The sequence below is a fragment of the Pelophylax lessonae genome (genome assembly GCF_965119305.1).
Source record: "Pelophylax lessonae genome assembly, chromosome: 4".
Classification (NCBI taxonomy): domain Eukaryota; kingdom Metazoa; phylum Chordata; class Amphibia; order Anura; family Ranidae; genus Pelophylax; species Pelophylax lessonae.
In genome coordinates, this window is record NC_138771.1 from 674,011,522 (window position 1) to 674,033,861 (window position 22,340).

At 43.5% G+C, this 22,340-nt stretch overlaps 2 protein-coding genes across 3 annotated transcripts in view; one reads left to right on the top strand and one right to left on the bottom strand.

Annotated features, from left to right (window-relative positions):
* The window catches only part of LOC309553400 (NACHT, LRR and PYD domains-containing protein 3-like), a 1,231,344-nt gene that overhangs the window by 835,389 nt on the left and 373,615 nt on the right, over window positions 1-22,340 (bottom strand). The gene's annotated exons all lie outside the window — the stretch shown is intronic.
* On the top strand, window positions 1,408-13,611 carry LOC309553409 (C-reactive protein-like). 2 transcript variants are annotated; one of them, XM_082254591.1, is made up of 4 exons: window positions 1,408-1,470; window positions 5,989-6,050; window positions 12,721-13,379; window positions 13,473-13,611. In XM_082254591.1, the coding sequence occupies exons 1-3, from the start codon at window positions 1,412-1,414 to the stop codon at window positions 13,374-13,376; spliced, it is 777 nt and encodes a 258-aa protein (XP_082110717.1). In that variant the 5' UTR covers window positions 1,408-1,411; the 3' UTR covers window positions 13,377-13,379; window positions 13,473-13,611. The 2 variants fall into 2 exon arrangements, with proteins under 2 accessions (XP_082110717.1, XP_082110716.1); XM_082254590.1 differs by having other exon boundaries at window positions 12,721-13,611.

The window sequence follows — 22,340 nt, forward strand, 5'->3', positions numbered from 1 at the left end:
ACCCCTACTCTCCTCTCAGTTACATTATTCACAACTATCTCTGAGGACTACAGAACCCCTCTCCTCATGTTATGGGGGAGGGAGATTGTAACGGACCGCCTGGCACCCCGCCTGGATGAGTCCCCCAAGATACAGCTTCCTCCACTCTGGAACCAGAAAATAGTAATTTTACCCCAAGCATTAGACTGAACAAATGTGGAATAAAACAGGACTAACTTTATTGAACAGAAACACAGGTTTTTTTACATTTCAAAAATAGGGGCAGTCACCACATGAATGGGGTAACTGGAAGTCTTAGAATGCTCTGGGTCAATGGAAGTCATAGGATACTCTAAGGTCGCTGGAAATCACAGGACACTTTGGGGTCCTTGGAGGTTTACAGGATGCTCTGTGGTCCCTGGAAATCATAGGATGCTCTGAGGTCATTGGGAGCCATAGGATGCTCTGAGGTCACTGTGATTTAAAGTATGCTCTGAGATGCCTGGAAGTCTTAGAATGCTCTGGGTCAATGGCAGTCTCAGAAACCACTGGGTCAATGAAAGTCAAAGGATTCTCTGAGGTCACTGGAAATCATAGGATGCTTTGTGGTCCTTGGAAGTTATAGCATGCTCTGGGGTCCTTGGAAGTTATAGCATGATCTGGGGTCCTTGGAAATTATAGGATGCTCTGGGGTCACTGGAAATCATAGGATGTTCTGAGGTCAGGGGTGACACAGGAGAATCTGGGTCCCTGGAAACACAGCATTTACTGAACACATAGGCACACAGGGGTCACTTGAGATGCTAAGATTACAGGAGACACCAGAGTCACTGAAGACACAGCAGTTCGGTGATCCATGAAGACGCTGAGGTCATTGGAGACACAGGAGCACTAGGGTCACTGAAAACACTGGGGGTCACTGGAGTCACAGGAGTGCTAAGGACACATGAGACACAGGAACACTGGAGACCCAAGGACCTCTGCTGGGGACACTGGAGATTCAGAACACAGGTAGCATAGGGCTTGGCTAGGCATAGAGATGCATTTTCCATGCTGAGCACCATGTTGTCTAGTGAGGTGAGAAGACCGTAATTTAATGTTTATTAAAGGGTTCGGATGAAGTTTTCTAGGGTGTACCCTGTATCCCCAAGGTCCATAAATGGTTGCAAATCTGCTACACTGCAGCTACATTGCAGTAAAGCATTTATTTTTGTTGTATGTAGGAAAACAGACAAGTGGAGACATGACAGGTTTGTTTTCAAATGGAACTGGAGAAATGTTCCATTCTAGGAGGGCCCAGAGTGTCATATCTTATAATAGAACTGAAAAAAATGTTCCATCCTAGCAGAGGCCAGAGAGTGACATCTTATAATAGAACTGGATGAATTTTCCATCCTGGGAGGGGGCCAGAGAGCTACATCTAATACCCGGAATGAAAAGTGTGTGTGATCATTCCCGTGTAGTCCTGTATTCCAGCTGTCTGATTTCCAGGTGAGGCTTGACTTTATTTGGAGAATTTTTCCATAGTCTTTGTCTATTATCATTTTATATGTGTAGGGATAGATAGATAGATAGATAGATAGATAGATAGATAGATAGATAGATAGATAGATAGATAGATAGATAGATAGATAGATAGATAGATAGATAGATAGATAGATAGATAGATAGATAGATAGAGTTCCGGTGCTCTGCAAATCTCCTGCAGAACATTCCTCTACATGGAGGTGTGCTGAACATGAAATAAGGATAATGATTATCTGGTGGAGATGATCACTGAGCGAGATACCTAAAGTGAACCTTGGACAGAGGGGTGGCTGTGGATGTGGTATACTTGGACAGAGAGGTGGCTGTGGACGTGATATACTTGGACAGAGAGGTGGCTGTGGACGTGATATACTTGGACAGAGGGGGGCTGTGGACGTGGTATACTTGGACAGAGGGGTGGCTGTGGGCGTAGTATACTTGGATTTTGCAAAAGCGTTTGACACAGCTCCCCACACACGGCTAATGTGTAAGGTAAAGTCTACAGGCTTGGAAAGATCAGTTTGTAAATTGATAGAAAATTGGCTAAAAGATAGAATTCAGAGAGTAGTGGTTAATGATTCTTACTCTGAATGGTGTAAAGTTATCAGTGGTGTACCCCAAGGTTCAGTGTTGGGACCCTTACTTTTTAATATCTTTTATAAATGATATCGGGTCTGGGATTAAAAGTACCATTTCAGTCTTTGCAGATGACACCGAGCTTTGCAGTGCCAAAACTTCATTACAGGATGTCTCCAACTTACAAGCTGACCTCAATTCACTGTTTCATTGGGCAACTATGTGGCAAATGAGGTTTAATGTTGATAAATGTAAAGTTCTGCACTTGGGGGCTAAGAATATTCATGCATCATACATACTAGGTGGAGTAGAACTGGGGGAATCCATAGAGGAGAAGGATCTGGGGGAATCCATAGCGGAGAAGGATCTGGGGGAATCCATAGAGGAGAAGGATCTGGGGGTTCTGGTAGATCATAAGCTTAATAATAGCATGCAATGCTAAGCTGCGGTTTCCAAAGCAAGCAAAGTCCTTTCTTGTATTAGGAGAGGCATGGACTCCAGAGAGCGAGACATCATCTGTATAAATCATTAGTAAGACCTCATCTGGAATATGTAGTTCCGTTTTGGGCACCAGTTCTTAAAAAGGATATTGGGAGCTAGAGAAAGTGCAGAGAAGGGCAACCAAACTGATAAGAGGCATGGAGGAGCTCAGCTGTGAGGAAAGATTAGAGGAACTGAATTTATTCTCTCTTGAAAAGAGGAGTTTAGGAGTTTAAGGGGGGGGGGGGAGTATGATCAACATGTATAAATACATAAGGGGTCCATATAATGAACTTGGTGTTAAATTATTCAATTTAAGGACATCACAGAGGACAAGGGGGCACCCTTTAGGTCTAGAAGAAGAGATTTTGTCTCCAAAAACGGAAGGGTTTCTTCACAGTAAGAGCTGTGAAAATGTGGAATAGACTCCCTCCAGAGGTTGTTCTGGTTAGCTCACTAGATTGCTTTAAAAATAGCCTGGATTCTTTCCTAGGTGTAGATAATATAACTGGGTACTAATATTTATGGGTAAAGCTGATCCAGGGAATATCTGATTGCCTCTCGGGGGATCAGGAAGGAATTATACCCCTGCTGTAGCAAATTGGATCATGCTTTGCTGGGGTTTTTTGCCTTCCTCTGGATCAACTGCAGGTATAGGACTTTGTATATGGGATTGTATGGTTGGGTTTTCTTTACTGTTTTTTGTTTTTTATTGGTTGAGCCAGATGGACTTGTGTCTTTTTTCAACCTGACTAACTATGACTAGCATTAAAAGAATACAGGGCCAAGCCGCGGTTGACCTCTTCTTCTTCTTCCGAAAATTCCAGTTGACTGACTGTACTGTATATCGACTAAGGTTTTTCTGAGAAAAGTCAGTAGTCCCTTTCTGCATAACTTATTCCAGGTCAGCAACTCGGCACATTAAAGACAGAGGATCGGAATGACAGCCAGGACTTAAGCATTTCAGAAGGGCAGCCTCTATATTTCCCTCAGCTTTCTTTTGAAGGCACAGTGTAAAACAGAGACAGCCTTAGAACAATTCTATGTTAGATAATTGAACTCTGTGACTGTCTATATTAGGTCCTTTATAATTATATACTAATAAATATATAATAAATATATGTTTATCGGGAGTAACACTCACATGTAATTCGTCTTTCACAGTCGCATAGCCAGTATAGGTCAAAGGGTGCTGCTACGTCACTTCCGCCGCTCCATCCTACGCGTTACGCTGCGTACTCACGCAGCTTCTTCCAGGGATAATTTGCCTACCGTTGTGACGCTTATAAATAGCCCTAGAGCCGGATGTGGATATACCGCCATTTTCTTTGTTTATATGATGTGTTCCTAAACTGGAAATGCTATCTCGGCCATCTTACTGGAGTTTTGTTTCTGCTAAATTGTCCAATTCATTCTATGTTGATCTTTTTTAATGGACATATACATATATGTTTCTTTATAATCAGCTGTGCTCCATAGCAATATTTTACCCATCTAAAAACACCTTTATTTTATCATTTAAAATAATATGAATATCCTCCACATATCATTATATTTAAAGCCGGAAGTGAGGTATTCAAACTCCCTTATTAAATACATTTCATTATTCTTTTTTAACCTTCTTAGCGGTATTCCCGAGTGTGGCTCGGGGTTAAATTTCAGAGCCAAAAGCGGTAACCCCGAGCCTCACTCGGGGTACTGCCAGAAGCATTGCTGGATCCTGTAAGAGAGGTTTCTTACCTTGTCACTGGGATCCAGCGATGTGTCTCGGCGGTGTCTGGCGGCGGTTCTTCCTCCCGATCCTCTCCGTGCCCCGGCTTCCGTCTCCTGCGACGTGACGTTCGCAGGGGGGTGGAACCGGCGGCAAATTCAAATGTAAAAACACACCAAACACACTGATACCATTCAAAATAAAAAAAAATCACATTAGTTTGCCCTCCAGTGCCCTTTCCTGCAGTTTTACTGTACTTTTTATGTATAAATGGCAATATTTCACTATATTGGCCCATTTATTTTGGAGATCCAAAGGTCCTTCCCATATCCCTGTTAAACCGATCCTCAATATAAGGAGAAAATCGGCATCCAGCAGCCTCACAGCACCCAAGTGTCAGAAAGGAGTAAAGAGCATATCTTAGAGATACAACATAAGGTGTATTGTGGAAGGAATGGAGGTGAGCGCTTAGGACACCTAATGGTCACCGCACTGAAGAGCACCTGCATGAATTTTAGAAGGAAGATTTTTGATCACCGTTTAACACTATTTGGGACACTTATGCACTTTATTTATTTAGAATATTTGAACCACCTATGTTTATAAATATTGATTATTTATTGATTTTTAATACTAATAGTATATAAGCACAGAACACTTTATTTTATTTATACTAATGATATTTATTGTATGTATATATTGAATATTGAATCCATAAGGTTTGTATACATTTATTAATCAATGATATTGATTTATGGTGAAACACATATTATACTAATCACTGAAGCACTAAATCACTTTAGATATATTATTTGAATCATTTATTTATATATTGGATTAACACAGTAATAGTTGTAGCACAGATGCACCTTTAAAGCGCAGTACTCCCCCCTGATATATTGATCTGGATTGTGTAGGTTACCAATAATAGTACCTGCAGCATTAAAGGTTTTAGGTGAGCATAATTATCAGACAGCGCGAGAATTACAACCCCCTTTTTTTGCATATGGTAAGAGAGGATAGTTGTGGCTGAGTGGATGAACTGGAGTGGTATCTGACCATGGACAATGAGGAGAATAGACAAAGGAAGGCTAACATGGATGGGAACTGAGTGGAAGATAATTGCAGCTGAAGTGAAAGAGGTGGAGTAAGGACTGATCTTGGATAGAGGAGAGAGAAGACATTGTATGATCTGACCACGGACTATGGGGAGAAGAGCTAGAGAGAGGCTGAACCTGGTTGGGTGAAGAGGGAATGGTTGTGGCTCGGTGGAGGAGGTGGAGTGGTATCTGACCATGGACTATGAGGAGAATATACAAAAAAAGGCTAGCAAGGATTGGGACCAAGTGGAAGATAATTGCAGTCCGGGAGAAAGGAGGTGGAGTGAGATCTGATCTTGAACAGAGGAGAGAGGAGGCAGAGTATGATCTGATCATGGCCTGCGAGGAAGATTAAGAGTGGCTGAGCATGGTATGGGTTAAAAGGGAAGATGGTTGTGGCTGGGTAAAGTGGGCAGAGTGGTATCTGACAGTGGACCATGGAAATCATGTTGTTTGCTGGCTATGTCTAAATATCAAGCTTTGACTAAAAATTCCTGATTTGTGATTGGCTGTATTCAAACCCAAGGCTGGGTAGCTCTCTGTTCTCCTATTATATAAATAGTGTTGAGAGAGGATTCACACCATTCCATCTAATAATTGGTGTTTGTTATTCAGGGAGATGGAGCTGTGTGCGCTGCTGTTTCTGGTGGTGATACCGGCATCTCTGGCACAGGAAGGTAGGTGATATGACCTGAGCAAATTTACTGTTGGTGATCCCGAGTCTCTGGTAGAGGAAGGTTTTACTGATGGTGATCCTGGGGTCTCTGGAAGAGAAAAGTAAGTAATACGAGCAGAGTATTGGTGATCCAGGGGTCAATGGAAAAGGAAGGTAGGTGATTTGACCTACACACAAATAGTGTTGGTGAAGCAGGGGTCTCTGCAAAAAGGAAGGTAGGTGATGCAACCTTAGCAAAATGATTAGATTTGGAAGTTGCAATGGCCTGTGTGAAACTACTACTGGTAGGAATTTTTAGGAGGGCAGTCTCAGTCCTGAAGGATTTTGTGGCACAAATTGATATGAAAATTAAACAGCTTGTGCCATCTCTAGACCAGGGGTCTCTAAACTTTCTGAACAAAGGACCAGTTTACTGTCCTTCAGACCTGATGGGGCTGGACTGTGGCCAGTGGGAGTAGAAAGTGCCCAGTGTCAATTTTAATAAAGAATGCCCCATCATTGGTATTAGTGGAAATAATTTTGACCCATTGTTGGTATAAGGGGAAGTAATAGTGCCCCATCATTTGTGTCAATGGGAAGAATAGGGCTCTGCAGTTGGTGTCAGTGGGAGAAATGGTGTCCCATCATTGGTGTCATTGAGTGGAATAGTGCCAGTAGTGACATCATTGGTGTCAGTGGGAGGAAAAGTGTCCCATCATTGGTGTCAGTGGGGGGAATAGTGCTCCGTAATTGGTGTCAGTGGGAGGAATAGTGTCTCATCATTAGTGTCAATGGGAAGAATAGGGCTCTGCAGTTGGTATCAGTGGGAGGAATAGTGCCCTATCATTGGTGTCAGTGGGAGGAATAGTGTCTCATCATTGGTGTCAGTGGGAGGAATAGTGCCCTATCATTGGTGTCAGTGGGAGGAATAGTGTCTCATCATTGGTGTCAATGGGAAGAATAGGGTCCTGCAGTTGGTGTCAGTGGGAGAAATGGTGTCCCATCATTGGTGTCATTGAGTGGAATAGTGCCAGCAGTGACATCATTGGTGTCAGTGGGAGGAAAAGTGTCCCATCATTGGTGTCAGTGAGAGGATTTGTTCCCATCATTGGTGTCATTAAGAGAACTAGTGCCCCAATTGATGGGGTAATATGTAGTAATAGCACCCTATTGTTTGTATTTGTGACAGGAATTATACCTCAATGTTGGGATAGAAAGAATAGTGCCTTGTATCAGTGAGAGGAATAGTGTCCCAAGGGCCTGATCATGGCAAGCAAAGGGGGACATCTGGCCCCCGGGCCGCAGTTTGGAGACCACTGTTCTAGACCGATAAGAAGATGTGGTGAGGCTCTTCATAACCTGAAGGGAGGTGGAGACAGCAGTACACCTTTTCAGCATTTTAATCAACAATCAATAGCTTAGCCCTCAGTACCCAGTTGTGTATGGCTGCAGCCCCCTAACAACCAAAGTGTCCCAGAATGGACAACTTTGATGAGGACTTGGCTCTGGCTCTTCCATAGAAGGTAATTTGTTGATATGAGTTTGACCCAGACAACCGTTCCCCCCTGCTTTTCATTCATTTTAAAGGCCTCAAGTCTCCTACTGAGCTCTCAATTAAAAGTTTTTATTGGCTGACCTCAAATTATTATTATTATTATTATTATTATTATTATTATACAGGATTTATATAGCACCAACAGTTTGTACAATACTTTACTATAAAGGGGGACAGTACAATTACAATACCACACCTCCAAACTTTCTGAAATGGAAATGAGGGACACCTATTAGAAAACGTATGTAGGCATAGGACACACCCCCAGCCACACCCCCTGAAAGGAGAATTGTACAAAAACAAAAGATTAGTTAAACCCACAAGTGCTTTTTTATCACTACTATTCTATTCTACTACATTGGCTTTTGGAATTTACAAATGCAGAAATTTAGAAATTGGATGAAAGTTTTAGCAATAGGAAACACTTTTTGATGGATAAATAGTGCATTTTATATACAGCTATATAGATCAGACCAAAATGAGGGGCAAATGAGGAGGAAAGAGGGACAGGGGGACTTTGTCCCAAATCAGGGACAGTTGGGAGTTGTGCAATACAGTTTAATACTGAAGAAAAAGGAGGTCTCTGCTCCTGGAGCTTAAAATCTTCATGGAGGGGGGGATGGTACAAAAGGTATTAGCTGCAGGGGATGATTTGATGGAGGTGATTCAAATACAGTTCTTAGGTGGAGGTATGTTAGGCTTCTCTGCAAATTCATTTTCAGGAATCGCCTAAGGGCAGACAGGGTAGGAGCTGACCAGACATAAAGGGGTAGGGAGTTCCAGAGGATTGGAGTAGTTCTGGAGAAGATCTACAGGTGAGCATGGAAGGAGGAGACAAGGGGGCTAGAGAGCAGTACGTCTTGGGGGGAGTGCAGTGGATGATTTTGGTGATATCTCAAGCTCAGGTTGGAGTATGTAGCTGGTGGCAGAGCTGTGGATAGCGTTGTATATTGTGGTTAGTATTTTATATGAATTTTATATGTTGGGCTAGTGGAAGCCAGTGACGGGATTGGCAGAGAGGGGCAGCCGTCACAGATCAGTTAGTAATGTGTATTATTCTGGCAGCATTCATAATAGACTGAAGGGGTGAATAGCCTGTGTAAAGACAGGCCAGTGAGGAGGGAGGTGCAGTAATCAAGGTGGAATATAACCAAGGAATGAATAAGTTGTTTTGTGGTGTCATTAGTCAGGAAGGGGCAGATTCTGGAAATGTTGCGGAGGTTAAAGCAGCAAGATTAAGCCAGTGATTGGACGTGGGGGAAAAGGAGAGGTCAGAGTACACCCAGCACCCTGGCATATGTGGAGGGATCAATGGTTGTGCTCTTGATCTCAATGGTAAAGTCATGAGAGGGGATCGGGGAGGAGGAAATATTACAAGCTCAGTTTTAGAAAGATTGAGTTAGAGGAATTGGCGTGACATCCATCCTGATACGTCGTTCAGTAAGTTTGTGATACGTGAGGAGATTGAGGGGGGGGGGATTTGAGCAGTGAAGAGATAGATCTGGGTGTTGTTGGTGTAGAGGTGGTATTAGAAGCCATGGAAGGTTATCAACTGGTCCAGGGAAGAGGTGTAGAGGGAGAGTATGAGGGGCCCAAGGATGGAGCTTTGGGGCACCCCAACAGAAAGAGGAAAAGGAGCAGAGAAAATGGTGTTGTTGGTGACACTTGGTGCGCTGAGATAGAAAGGAGGAGAACCAGGAAAGGGCAGAGTCTTTGAGGCCAGGGCAGTGGAGTTTATTGAGGAGGAGCGGGGGGGGGGGTCGACTGTGTCAAAGAGAGCAGAAAGGTCTAAGAGTATGAGTATGGAGTAATGGTCATTGGTTTTAGCAGTACGTAGGTCATTAGTAGGGCAGTTTAGGCGGGGCGGAGGCGGGGCAGAGAACAGCCTTAATACATTGCATACAATAAAACTCAATGAGAGGAGGCGGGGCGGAGGCAGGGCAGGCACGGCTCAGTACAGCTCAGCTACTGCGAGATTTCTGGAATAGAATACATCCCAGCAGACACTGCGAATCGCCGAATGACGTCATCGCCGATCGGACCCGGAAGTGAGGAGAGGAGGAATAAAGCAGAAATTAAGGTATTTACTAGCAAAAAAAAAAAAAGTTTCCATTGGTAAAAGCCATTTTAAAGGGGATTACATAGATCTAAAGTTCCAAAAATGGGTGGAACTCCACTTTAAGAGAAGAGCTCTTGAGACTTCTGGTGTTGTCAGTTTGCAAGGGTTGTAGAAGGTGAGGCCTGGTTCTACGTATATTGTAAAGACAGGAGCAGGTGTGTCCAAAGAGAGTTATGTGTAAGTTGTTGTAGACATTTGTGGCCAGGTCTGGGTAGGACAGTGATGTGATAAAGGCAATCGGTAGCAGAATGAATAAGGGAAGAGTTGGAGTGGCACTTGGAGCCATAATTATTATGGTACCATAACTTTGATTAGACCACACTTTATGGACCCATCATAAGAAGAGAGAGCAAAGAGCACTGATCTCTACCCAACCGAGTCACCAGTGTGTCACGGTTAGGGGTCAGGCTCGGAGACCAGTATTGACCAGGACAGAAGATTAAAAAAATCTCTTGACTGTCTAAGAGGAAGAGAGATCCTGATGTAGCCATATGCTATTCTATAGCAATATGGAGATGGAGACTGTCAAGAAGGACGTATTCCTGTGTGCAGAAGATTGGTCTGTGGCCAATTTGCAGGTGCGCATGAACAGATGTGCGGGTGTATGAGCACGCACAAAGCCTGATAGGCTAATGAAGCTGCACTATGGCATTGGGTCTTTGGCATTTGGTCTATTATGTTTCTTGAATATGTGCTACCTGTTCCTGTGTTGCTTGCCTGGTACTGACCTGATCTGCTCCTGACTCCGCCCTGAACGCTGCCTGTACCGACCCCTGGCTTGTCTCCGGATTTCATCTCTGCCTGTTCCTTCTGTTTTTTTTGCCCATCTGTCTGTTGTTACTGACCCTGGCCTGACTCCGACTACTCTTCTGCCTGCTGCTTGTACACGATCTGCCTCTCAGTTGCCGACCTGGACTGCTTACCTGCATCTGAACTTGCTGACCTGTGCGTATCTCCTGTTCTGGTCTTCCTGCCAGTACATCCTGCTCTTTAGCAATGCATGCACTTCTCTTCAGCAATGCACAGCCAGCTCTTCAGCAATACACGCACTGCACTTCAGCATTCTGCAACAGAAGACCAGTCAGGCACTCCTGTCACTTTACCAGGGTTCCTTAGCCAGGGGTATAAAGAAGCCTACCTCCACACGTCAGGCTCCACCACCAGGTATGTTACAGAGACATTGCATTATTCATCTCTCCATCTGATCTTGATGTTAAGCTGCACCATTCTTCTCTGGCCAGAAGAGGGAAAGCTAAAGTCAAACAAGCGCATAGATTTCTATGCAGAGTGTTGAGAATCCTTGGAGTTGTAGTTTGAGAGGCAGCCTTGTAATGGGATGAATACTCTCCTAAAACTGTAATTTCCAAGAGACACTGGGAAACAGAGAAGGAGTAGACCTGCTTTTCTGAGGGTGCTTATCCAGGTTCTTCCTCTTGTCACAGAGGGAGTTAGAGAGAGAGAGCCCCTCTGTCTGGATATTCACCTGCCAGTGGGAGATCATACCAGTGGAGATCCGAGCCTGAGACTGGGAGTGATGACACCAGGGGGTAGTGCAGCACCACCCACATTACAGCACATGCACCACTGCTGTAGGGTGACTGGAGTGTAAACTCATCCTCTGCTTCCCACCACTGATCACTGTGGACTTTCAGGGGAGAGATCGAGGGGCTCTCCTACTTCTACAGTGAGAGGTCACTGTAGTCTCCCAGGGACTAATGAGAGGGCTATTCACCTATTGCTGATACTTATAGCAGGGACTAAGCAACTGATAGCAGGACACCCAGTGTATCCAATCCATACCGCACCCATACTGCACTCTATACTGCACTTATTCCAAACATAGACTGCACTATTACCAACCATATACCGTAATATACAGAACCTTTGCCAAATTTGAACCACATCCATCTTGCACCTGCGTCGAGACTATACTGTACCTATATTGCACCTATACAGCATGCAGGTTAACTGGAACTGTCGTTAAGTGCAAAGACGCTCTTAAAGGGCCCCAACGATATCCAGCAGAATAACATCTTAAAGGATTGCACCTTCTGTAATAATTATTCTCCAACCCCCCTTTTAATCCTCCTCTGCTACCATCCTCCTTTTGTTTTGTACAGTGCATAAACATTTGGTCAAGGACTAGCATCAATGCATAAATGCGCTCTGGCAGTACTTCCAGCACTCCATAGTTAAAACTTTACTACTGCCTACTGCTGCACTTGAAGTGACCTTGCTGCTGTTTATGCTGATCCGGGTGCCCAATGTCATCTTATGTCTAGTCCTTACTGTTAATCACTTTGTAGGCTGAATTGTGTTATTACCATTGTTAATCCATTTATGCTTGCCTAGTTACCAAGCAGATTGGGTGAAAATATATTAAATGTGCTTTTATTATCAGGTTTAGTGCTTGTTTTCTTTGCCACCGGGCTACCACTGGGTACTAAGTACAGTATTAGGCCCCTTTCACACTAGCAGACCGTTCAGATCCGCCTGAAAGGATGCCCCATGCATCTCTATGGGGCATTGGATGTCAGCGGAGACATGTCCGCTGACATCCAATCCGGTCCGTCAAATCTGGACGGATGGAAACCCTATTTTCCATCCGTCCAGCGGATCGGATCGGATGAGAACAGATAGGTGGTCCGTTCTCATCCAATGCCCCCATAGAGAACAGCGGGGACCTGGCGGCAGATTGATCCCCTGCTGAGAAAAACTGAGTCCGCTGACAGACTCCAAGTGTGAAAGCGGCCTTACTTTCAGTGTTCCTGTGATATTGTATATTTGTACACTCAACCTGGTGTTAGAGAAGCTGAGATTCTTGAGAAGGTCAAGGCAGAAAACAGAGGAGCCATCCTATTCAGAAGCTCCTAGGGGGTAGAGCCACACTGACATGGGGTTCAATCATCCTTACTCGATCCATGATGTATAAAAAACAAGTTTAGGCTTTGGATACACTTAATGCATATCCACTGATTTGCAGCAGTAATGGGCTTTGTGTTTTTCTTTGTTTTTCAGACTTGGAGGGTAAAGTGTTCATCTTCCCCAGCGAAGGCAGCACAGATCATGTCATTCTGAAACCTACAATTACAAAGCCATTGCAGAAAGTCAGCGTCTGTCTAAATTTCTACAGTGATCTTCTGCGTACTTACAGTCTCTTTTCTCTCTCTACCACAGCAAGTAGAAATGCTTTTGTATTCTTCTCAAAAGCTCCAAACCTCTATTATGTAGCTTTAAATGGACAACAAGTCTATATTAAGACAGACTTAGATTCTATTAACTGGAGACACATCTGTGTGACCTGGGACTCCGACACTGGAGTGGTCCAACTTTGGGTTAATGGAAAACTCTACCCTAGAAGAGTCTTAGCAAAAGGGTTTTCTATCGATGGTGAAACCAGCATTTTTCTGGGACAGACTCATAACAATAATAATTATGGGGGGAATTTTGCTTCGTCTGTATCATCATTGGTTGGAGAAATAAGTGATGTCCACATGTGGGATGTTGTCCTGACTCCAAGAGACATCCAGAAAGTCATCTCTGGTGACCGTTATGGAAATGTCATTAGTTGGAAGTCTCTAGTCTATGAAATGAAAGGGGAAGTTCTTCTTCAACCCAAACTTCAATGCAAGTCTGGGGGGTCCGTCAGCTCAGTATGTACACCGTGTTATTAAATTGTATGTACAGGTAAGATTTTTTTGCTTTTGGATAAAGTTGGAAAAGGTTAAAATCAACATTGTGTTATTATTCTTGCTTATATCCTAGTGTAGAGATTTTCTTTCTGTTTTGGAGAAGCAATGGGAAATGAGAAGAAAACCCCACAAGGTCACCAGAACATTGGTCCATATTGGAAGATTTCCTCTCACCTTTTCCTCTCATGACATTTCTAAAACATTGACCAACAAAAAGAGCAAATCTCCCCAGCAGGGACACAGACAGCAATGAAAACTTAGTAAAGGGTCAAACACTTCCACACTCCATCCAAAACTAAAAAATGCTTTGCCTTCACCTACATTTTTTTCATGCAAATATCTGTCACAGATAACTGTTAATCCAAGTTTTATATATTTACTATGTGTATCACCATATTGTGAATTAAACATAATGTAGCTGGGTGTTTAGTTGGACAGAAGGAGCATCTTTAAAGACACCACGCTTACACAGGAGTCCTATGTTGATAATGTCAGTGCAGTTCAGTTTCCATCCACTAGAGGGAGATGGTGGGACATAAGGACTAGAAAGACTTTTTAAAGCAGACCACGCTGGATGATGGGAAGTGTATATCACTATTAGGACTTGGCCATTACAGCAGATGGGAAAAGGACTTTAGTTTTCAAGAGTGGGGATAACAGGGGAGGAACCAGAGGTAGTTTCTTCTGGGCAGAACAAGGAAGCTTGCTCTCTTTCTGCAAGGAGGACACATCTATGCAATGCCCCATCCTTAGGCCACAGACTGGGACTTCAATGGTTGGATAGGATTTGTGAGTCAAAGAGAGGAGATCTACACTGATGGCAGAGCCAGAAGAGTTCCAGTTTGCCAAGCATTTGAACTGGAGTCTGCCAAGCACACAGAACTGGTAAACGACCACTCATTGGGTTCCCTGCAGCGCTGCTAACAGAGGGAGACTGATCTTTATTAAAGAGCATTAACCTCTACGTGCAGAATCCTAAAGGGACAGTATTGGAATGCACCATCCTAAAGAATGGGCCCCAGCACATAGCCGGCAGAAGATTGGGAGTTAGGAACCGCTTAGCTATTGACTGCTGTTGCGGTGATAACACACAGAGTTCCTCATAGATACAAATCTAGAGACACCCTCCATAGGCTAAACAAAAGGTTTACTTTGGGACTTGTACTGCTTTAGGGCAGGAAAAAGACTGTCCTACTATTGCTTCTTATTCTTAAACAGTTTATTGATGATATGATTCTTTTCTTCATGTACTTTTGTGGTGTAATGATTAATTGTGAGTCAAGATAATCCCATGTTAATAACTGCCACCCAGTTTAGAGCCATGACCCTTTATTTCGCTGTCTGATTAATTTCTGTATTGTTTCTCAGTTCTAACTTGTGACGATATATTTTACCCGCAGTTACCATTCTGGTGTCCATTTTCTAGTGCTTTATCACAGCTGTGTTCAGAACATTTCTATGTGTGCCTGTATAGGTGTTTGCAGCAATCTTCTACCCAGCCAGGTGTGTCAGATAGGACAAAGCTGTTTGCAGAGTCATGACACGAAAACAGAGAACCTGATAATGAGTGCAACAATAACACCATCTAAAAACAGTGATCCAGAAAGAAGACACACCTACCCATTGTTTTTCTACAACACATTGGTAGTAAGGTGATTAAGAATTCCCCCCAAAAAACAATGGGCTTCACTCACAATCGTAGATACCACCACACAGTGTTTTTAAAAAATGTTTTTTTTTTTATTCACTAAAAAATGCTACTAAAATATAGCATGTGCAAGTGGTGCAGTATTTTGGAGGTGAAACCTTGCGTTAAGTTAATCACGATAAACACCCCCCCCCCAAAAAAAAAATAAAGCTCCGCTGCCGATGAAGGTTCCTGCGGAATTACAGGTCTGCCACCTACCGCCACTAATAAACGAAGGGGTGGGGCCGTCCGCTGATGTCACCGGGTGACCCTGCCCTCTGTGACATCCCCGACCGTGGCATGCTGGGTCAATGGCATAACAAAGGGGTGCCCCTTATATTATTTAGCAGTGGAAGGTGGTGGAGCTTTTTTATTTTTCAGGTGGGTGGCTGGTGTTCATTGGGATCTACGCTGGGGGAGATTTTTTTTTATTTTTTATTAAAGGACTTGTCAAAAACCTTTGTTGCATTTTTATTCACTTTTACCACATTTTTGTTGAATGAATAGGGGTGCTATGTACCCCTACTCATTAACATGGGGGGGCAGGATCTGAGGGGCCTCCTTGTTAAAGGAGGCTTCCAGATTCCAATGATCTCCCAGCCCACAGACCCCCTCAACCACTGGCCAGGGTTGCAAGGAAGAGGCCTTTGTCTCCAGCACCAACAAGGTGATTTGTGAGGGACAGAGCCCCCTCTGCCCCAAAGCACCCCCCTCATGTTGAGGGTATGTGGCCAGGTATGGTTCGGGAGGTGGGGGGCGCTCACTCATCCCCTGCCCTTTCCTGACCTGCCAGGCTGAATGCTCAGATAAGGGTCTGGTATGGATTTTGGGGGACCCCAGACTTTTTTTTCTAATTTTTGGTGTGGTCGTTCCCCATTAAAATCCTTTTCAGACCCTAAAGGCCTGGTATAGATTTGGGAGGGGGACACCATGCATTTTTTTCCCAGATTTTTTTCCCAGATTTTTTAAAACCGGCAATTCTTTTCTTTACATTTAGCTGTCAATGGGGAACCTCGGTGACAGCTGATGACTCATTAGTTGTTAAGGACATGGCAGTTCTCCTGTTCCTTTACAACCATGACAGTTACTGGTTGTTAGGGATGCTGGCGGCCACCCATAGCAACCAGTACACATTCCTTAAATGCCGCATACCTCGACCACTCCTTAATACTGCATTCATTCAATTATTTATTTTCTTCTGTGAATTGAGTTTAACACCTGTTCATGCGTTATTTACCAAGTGTTTTCAGCATTTTGCGGTAAATACCACAGAACGGTACAGTGAATTGACAGTTTCAGGATCACATACAGTATTTAGGGAAAATGTGTCTGGACACCTAAATGCTACATGCAATCTGCTTTTGCGAATGGAGCCCAAACTCCCTCAATGAGAAGCTTCATCAATCATAATGGCTGCCCAACAATGTCCTGCCACACTACCAACAGAAAATGACAGCTGCTGTCATTTAATGGCAATAGACTTGACCTGCAGACTAGGCTTTTATTAAAACATCCACAGAGTCCAGCAAAATCACAGGGTCCTTAGAAAAGAGGGCAGAAGCAGAACACACGGAGTAACATAGTCATCTTGTTTGTAGCTAGAATGTCAGAAAAATCTAGAATGATCTTTCACAAACATCTAATCCCTGTGTCCTTCAAGCCAGCAATACGGAACATCCAAAAGATCCAACACCCAACACAAGGTAAGTAACTCTGCATTTACAGTATGTGGTGCAGTGTCATGAGGACTACAAAGACCTGTACATTGGGGAGATATAACAACCTCTCATCAAACATAGGAGCCAACATAGGTAGACCAATGAGGAGAAATTCAAACAGGTCAGGACTCTCTACTCCTTCTACACCTTAAAGAAAATGAACATTCGTTCAAGGACAGTGAGGTCACATGTTTGGACAGAGGGAACAACCAGTTCACAAGAGATATGAAAGAAGCCATCCACTTCAAACTACAAGTACCATCAATAAACAGGAGTGGTAGTGGTGTTGGTGGTGGGGAAGTCTTCAACACTATTTATCTTCCACATACAGTATAGTGCACTTTTTACATCTCTACCAATGTGACTTGACAATGTTCACACCTTTAACCATGTTGAATAATTAACACCTATGAAGACTTCTTATCACCAAGGATGGGATTATGTAACTAGAACAGGGGGGTTCCAAAACTTACACACCTCCCATCCTGTTCTTGGGCAATTACCATCTGCCTTGACACATTCCATGGTGATTAAATGAAGGTGTCAGTCTACCTGTGTGGATATAAATGTTGGGGTATCTTCCTGACACCCATTATAACTGAAGAAGTGTCTTGGAGAAGCTACAGCATCTCTTCAAAGTCAGTCAACGTTGTCCATGGACAGAATGGGTTCTTGTAGATGTTGGTTGTCCATCGTGTTCTTGGACAATAAACATCTTCATATTCCATGGTATTTGGATGTAGGGGTCAGTACTCCCTCCGTGGATATAAATTATGGGGTATCTTCCTGACACCCATTAGAATGGAAGAAGTGGCTTGGAGAATCCACAAACCATCACAGAACAAGTCCAGCTGAATGTGACCAACTTCTACTGGGCACACCATAACCTGGATACATGAGAACCTTCACCGATTCTATCTAATGTGAGACAATAAAAGTTCACATATAAATGGTAAAAAAAAATATGAAAAAACAAAAACAATATTTAAAGGGAGTGTCACATTTCCTGAACTGAACTCTATGGAGTATAAAACCTGCACATTTTACTCATTATTTAACCACTTCAATACCTGGAACTTTTACCCCCGTCCTGCCCAGGCCAATTTTCAGCTTTCAATGCTGTCACACTTTGAATGACAAGTGAGCGGTCATGCAACGCTGTACCCTTATCAAATTTGCATCATTGTCTTCACACAAATAGAGATTTATTTTGGTGGTATTTAATCTCCACTGGGCTTTTTTATTTTTTGAAAAAAGACTGAAAACTATGAAAAAAAAAATGTTTTCTTCATTTCTGTTATAACATTTTTGAAATAAATAATTGTTCTTCATAAATGTGGGCCAAGATGTATTCGGCTACATTTCTTCGGTGATAACACCCCAAGTCCGTGTATATTATTTAGTCTGTAGGAAAGTTATAGAGTCCACAAACTATGGGATATATCTGGAAATTGATCAGTCCTGATGTACTGACGGCTGATCTCATTTCTTGAGGCCCAAAAATGTCAGGACTGTACAAAAACCCCCCAAATGACCCTTTTTTTTTGGAAAGTAGACAGTCCAATGTATTTTGTAAAACACATTACTAGTTTTTTTTGAAGTTGACATTTTTTGTCATCATTTTTTGGAAAATATTAGGAAATGAAAATAAAAATAAATAATTCACAGTTTTTGCAATACAGCGTCATCATATAACTGGTGTGGCCACGATCAGGGACACTGACTGGTGACAGTACAAAAAAAAATATATAATAATTTTTTTTTCTTTTTTTACGATTTTTTTTTTTCTTTTTAACCACTTGCCGACTGCCGCCCGACTATATACAGCGGCAGTCAGTCCCTCAGTATGGGTACGTCACTAGCCTGTGAGGCTCTAGGGAGCGAGCGCGTGCCGCCAGAGGCACGCTCCCGCTCGCTCACAGACCCCCCCGCGCGAGTGAGCGGCTGACCCGATGTCCGCTGCTCACTCGCGATCCTCCGGTACAGCGGGAGAAAGGCAGGTGGCTAATGTAAACAAAGCCACCTGTCATTCTCCCTTGTGTAACAGCAGAGATCATACAATCCTGCTATGTAGGACCGTTGATCTCTGCTGTCACACACACAGCCACATCCAATCACAGTTAGAATCACGCCCCTAGGGACACACTTAACCCCTCCTTCTCCAATAAAGTTAACCCCTTCCCTGCCAGTGTCATTTTTACAGTAACAGTGCATATGTATATCACTGATTACTGTAGTAATGTCACTGGTCCCCCCAAAAGTGTCAAAAATGTCAGTCAAGGGTCCGATCTGTCCACCGCAATGTCGCAGTACCGCAAAACAAATCACAGATCGCCGCCATTGCTCGTTAAAAAAAACAATAAAAATGACCGAAATCTTTTCCTTAGTAAACGCAATAACTTTTGCGCAAACCATTTAAAATACGCTTTTTGCGATTTTTTTTTACCAAACATATGGTAAAAAAAAAAAAAAAAAATTGGCCTAAAATGTTAAAAAAATTAGATTTTTAAATTTTTTTGGGTGAGAATTTCATATAAAAAAATGTGAAAAATATTGTTATTTTTGCAAAATTGACGCTCTTTTTTTGTTTATAGCGCAAAAAGTAAAAATCGCACAGGTGATCAAATACCACCAAAAGAAAGCTCTGTTTGTGGGAAAAAAAAGGATGTCAAATTTGTTTAGGTAAAGTGTCGCACGACCGCGCAATTGTCCGTTAAAATCACGCAGTGCCGAATCACAAAATACCCCCTGGTCAGGAAGGGGGTAAAATCTTCCGGGGCTTAAGTGGTTAAGACACTATGACCAGAGCAATATACAGTAATTTTACCATAGTAACATTGTACTACTCTGGGTAAGTGGTCAGGATTTGCTTTACACATTATAATCGCTTATAGCAGTGAACGTCATTTTCAATCAAGCATTTTACTAAATGAGTCATTCAGTTTGTTTTGTTGTGATTAGCTCTGATTGGCCAAAGCTAATCACATAGTATATGTAGCACCCTCCTAGGTAGGTGCTAGGCAAAAGCATCTATTTGCTCCTTCTGCTTATGAGGGGAACCTGATCTGTTAGGTTGCCTGTCACATGTTTCCAGGTGTGATTCACTGGGTCTGAGGGAGTGTCCCCACTTTATCCAATGAGGGAGCTTGTTGAACAGTGGAGGAAACCCAGCCAGTGACACATTGGCTTTTGTGGAAATCCCAGTGGGAGGGCATTCTTGCAATGCATCTTGGGATTGTTTATAAAATCCGGGGGGACATGTGACAGGGTGTCTTTTGGCAGGAAGCAGAGTCCCAGGAGGAGGCCGATGGCTGTCTTTCCTCCTGCTGTGTATGCAGTCGGCCTAGTGAACCAGGTGTGGAGCTGAGCTGCAGAGGATCCAGTGGAGCTGACAGTGGAGCTGCTGGCAGAGTCTCTTGGGAAAAACAGTGTCCGTGAGTCCTAAGGGACTTGCAAAAGGGTCTGCCCAGGAAGGGGGACCACTCCAGCGAAGTCAGGGGCCAGCTCACACAGAGAGTTACAGTAAAGGGGGTGCCGTGTAGAGAACCCTGAAGAATAGGGATAAAGGGGGTACCGGGAAGGGCCCTGAAGAGTGTTCTACAGTACAGTGCAGCTTATCTTTTTTTGAAAGGTGTTTATTTTTTAAATTTTGCAAGAAAACAAATGAACAACGGAACAAAAGAAACAAAACAGTAAACAATGGTAAAGGCCATTGCAAGTACAGAAGGAAAAAGCATTATCTTACCAAAACAAGGCACAGGGCCATACAGTGGCTAATAGGATAAGGGGGTAGGGCCCACTCCGAAAGGGAGACCACCCCAGAACCCGAGCAGAGCTAATCATAGCCTAATACCTATCTGTACCCTTTGCAGAGGCACTGAAAGTGTTACTGAACGAAAGACAACCAGCCAAACACACACATCCCGACCACACACTCACACACATCACCCTCCACCATACATACCCTCCCGCCATGGGGGGTACGGGGACAAACAAATATACATTACATATGTCAGCAGCATCAGATGTAGTATTTCACCTCCATTCAATAACTTACAAATTCATAGACAGTGGAGTGTCCCTTCAGAAGGAATCGGCCACATCCATCCAGGGCTGCCAAATTTTAGAAAATTTGTTAGGACACGCTCTACTCTCGTATATTAATTTGTACAGCAGCACATCACTACGTACCATACCATAGAATATTCGTACCCTGGGCAGCTCAGCATTTTTCCTTTGCAACCATATCAATTTCCTAGCATAGAATAATAACACATGGATTAATGTTCTAGCATGCGTCCAATGCACAAAGTCATTTAGTATACCCAGTAGTCCAACTTCCGGGGTGTGGGGCACTGGCAGGTGAAGAGTGACCTCAAAAATGTCATTCCTGTAGTCCTTTATGCGGAGGTATGTCCAAAACATGCAAGAGATCTGCAGCTGAGCAAGCACATCGGGGGCACTCGGCCTCTGGGTTGATGCCCATATGAGCCAGCTTTTGGGGGGTATAGTGTAGGTGATGGATAAACTTAAATTTTATAAAAAGATTATTAGAACTAATAAGATCCTGAAAACAGACCTCCGAGGCCTCCTCCCACCCCTCCTCAGACAAATCAGGAAGCAGCGCGACCCACCTCTGCCACGCCAGCTGGAAGGGGTCTGCACCCGCTGCCTGCAGTCGGGAGTAAATTATAGTAACCAATTTTGTGATATCAGGGATAGACAATACCTTCTGCATAGGGGATTCCGAGAGCTCCAGGGTCAACCCCCCAAGTTGTGCCCGAAGAGCATGACGTATCAACAAATATTTGAAAAAGAACTTATTAGTCACACCATATTGGGCCTTCAGGTCCTCAAAAGATACAAAAAAGGTAGATTTAAATACATGAGAGATATGAATGACCCCGAGCCTGGACTACCTATGGGAATCGGGGTGACCCTGGAGCTCGGGAAAGTTTGGGTTGTCCCAAAGTGGAGCATTCGAAGAAACTGTAACCCTCTCCATCAACATCATATTGCCGGCATACAAGGCCATCCCCACCTCGATGGGCGAGAGATGGGAACAACGTCTATAGAATGACCAGTGCATGGCATCAATGACCGCAGTCCTCGACCCGTGCAGAGCCAGCATGAGGGTGGCAGAGGAGCTCCCAGAAGAGTCACCGAGCCATTCATATAAATATGCAAGTTGAGATGCCAGAAAATAATGAAATAGATTCGGACAGGCCAACCCGCCACTAACCTTGGAGGCTTGGAGAGAGGATTTAGCAATGCAGGGGCGGCTACCCTGCCAGAGAAAGGAGGTTAACATAGAATCTATTTTGAGAAACAAAATCTGGGCAAAAAATACAGGCGAAGCTCTGAATACATACAGGAATTTGGGTAAGTATAGGAATTTGGGTAAGTATATAATTTTAAAGATATTGATCCTACAGATCAAATTTAAAGGCAGAGAGGACCAGGTGCGCAGCCTGGCTTCCATATGGGATATTATTGGCTGCACGTTAAGAGAGTTATAGGTCAAGAGGTCAGAATGTATGT

What these genes read in the sequence shown, in the direction of transcription:
- LOC309553409 (XM_082254590.1), top strand. Translation starts at nt 1,412, where the DNA reads ATGAAAAGTGTGTGTGATCATTCCCGTGTAGTCCTGTATTCCAGCTGT. An exon ending in TCCAGCTGTCTGATTTCCAG is followed by an intron (nt 1,471 to 5,988) that starts GTGAGGCTTGAC and finishes TTTGTTATTCAG; the next exon opens with GGAGATGGAGCTGTGTGCGC. An exon ending in GGCATCTCTGGCACAGGAAG is followed by an intron (nt 6,051 to 12,720) that starts GTAGGTGATATG and finishes TTTGTTTTTCAG; the next exon opens with ACTTGGAGGGTAAAGTGTTC.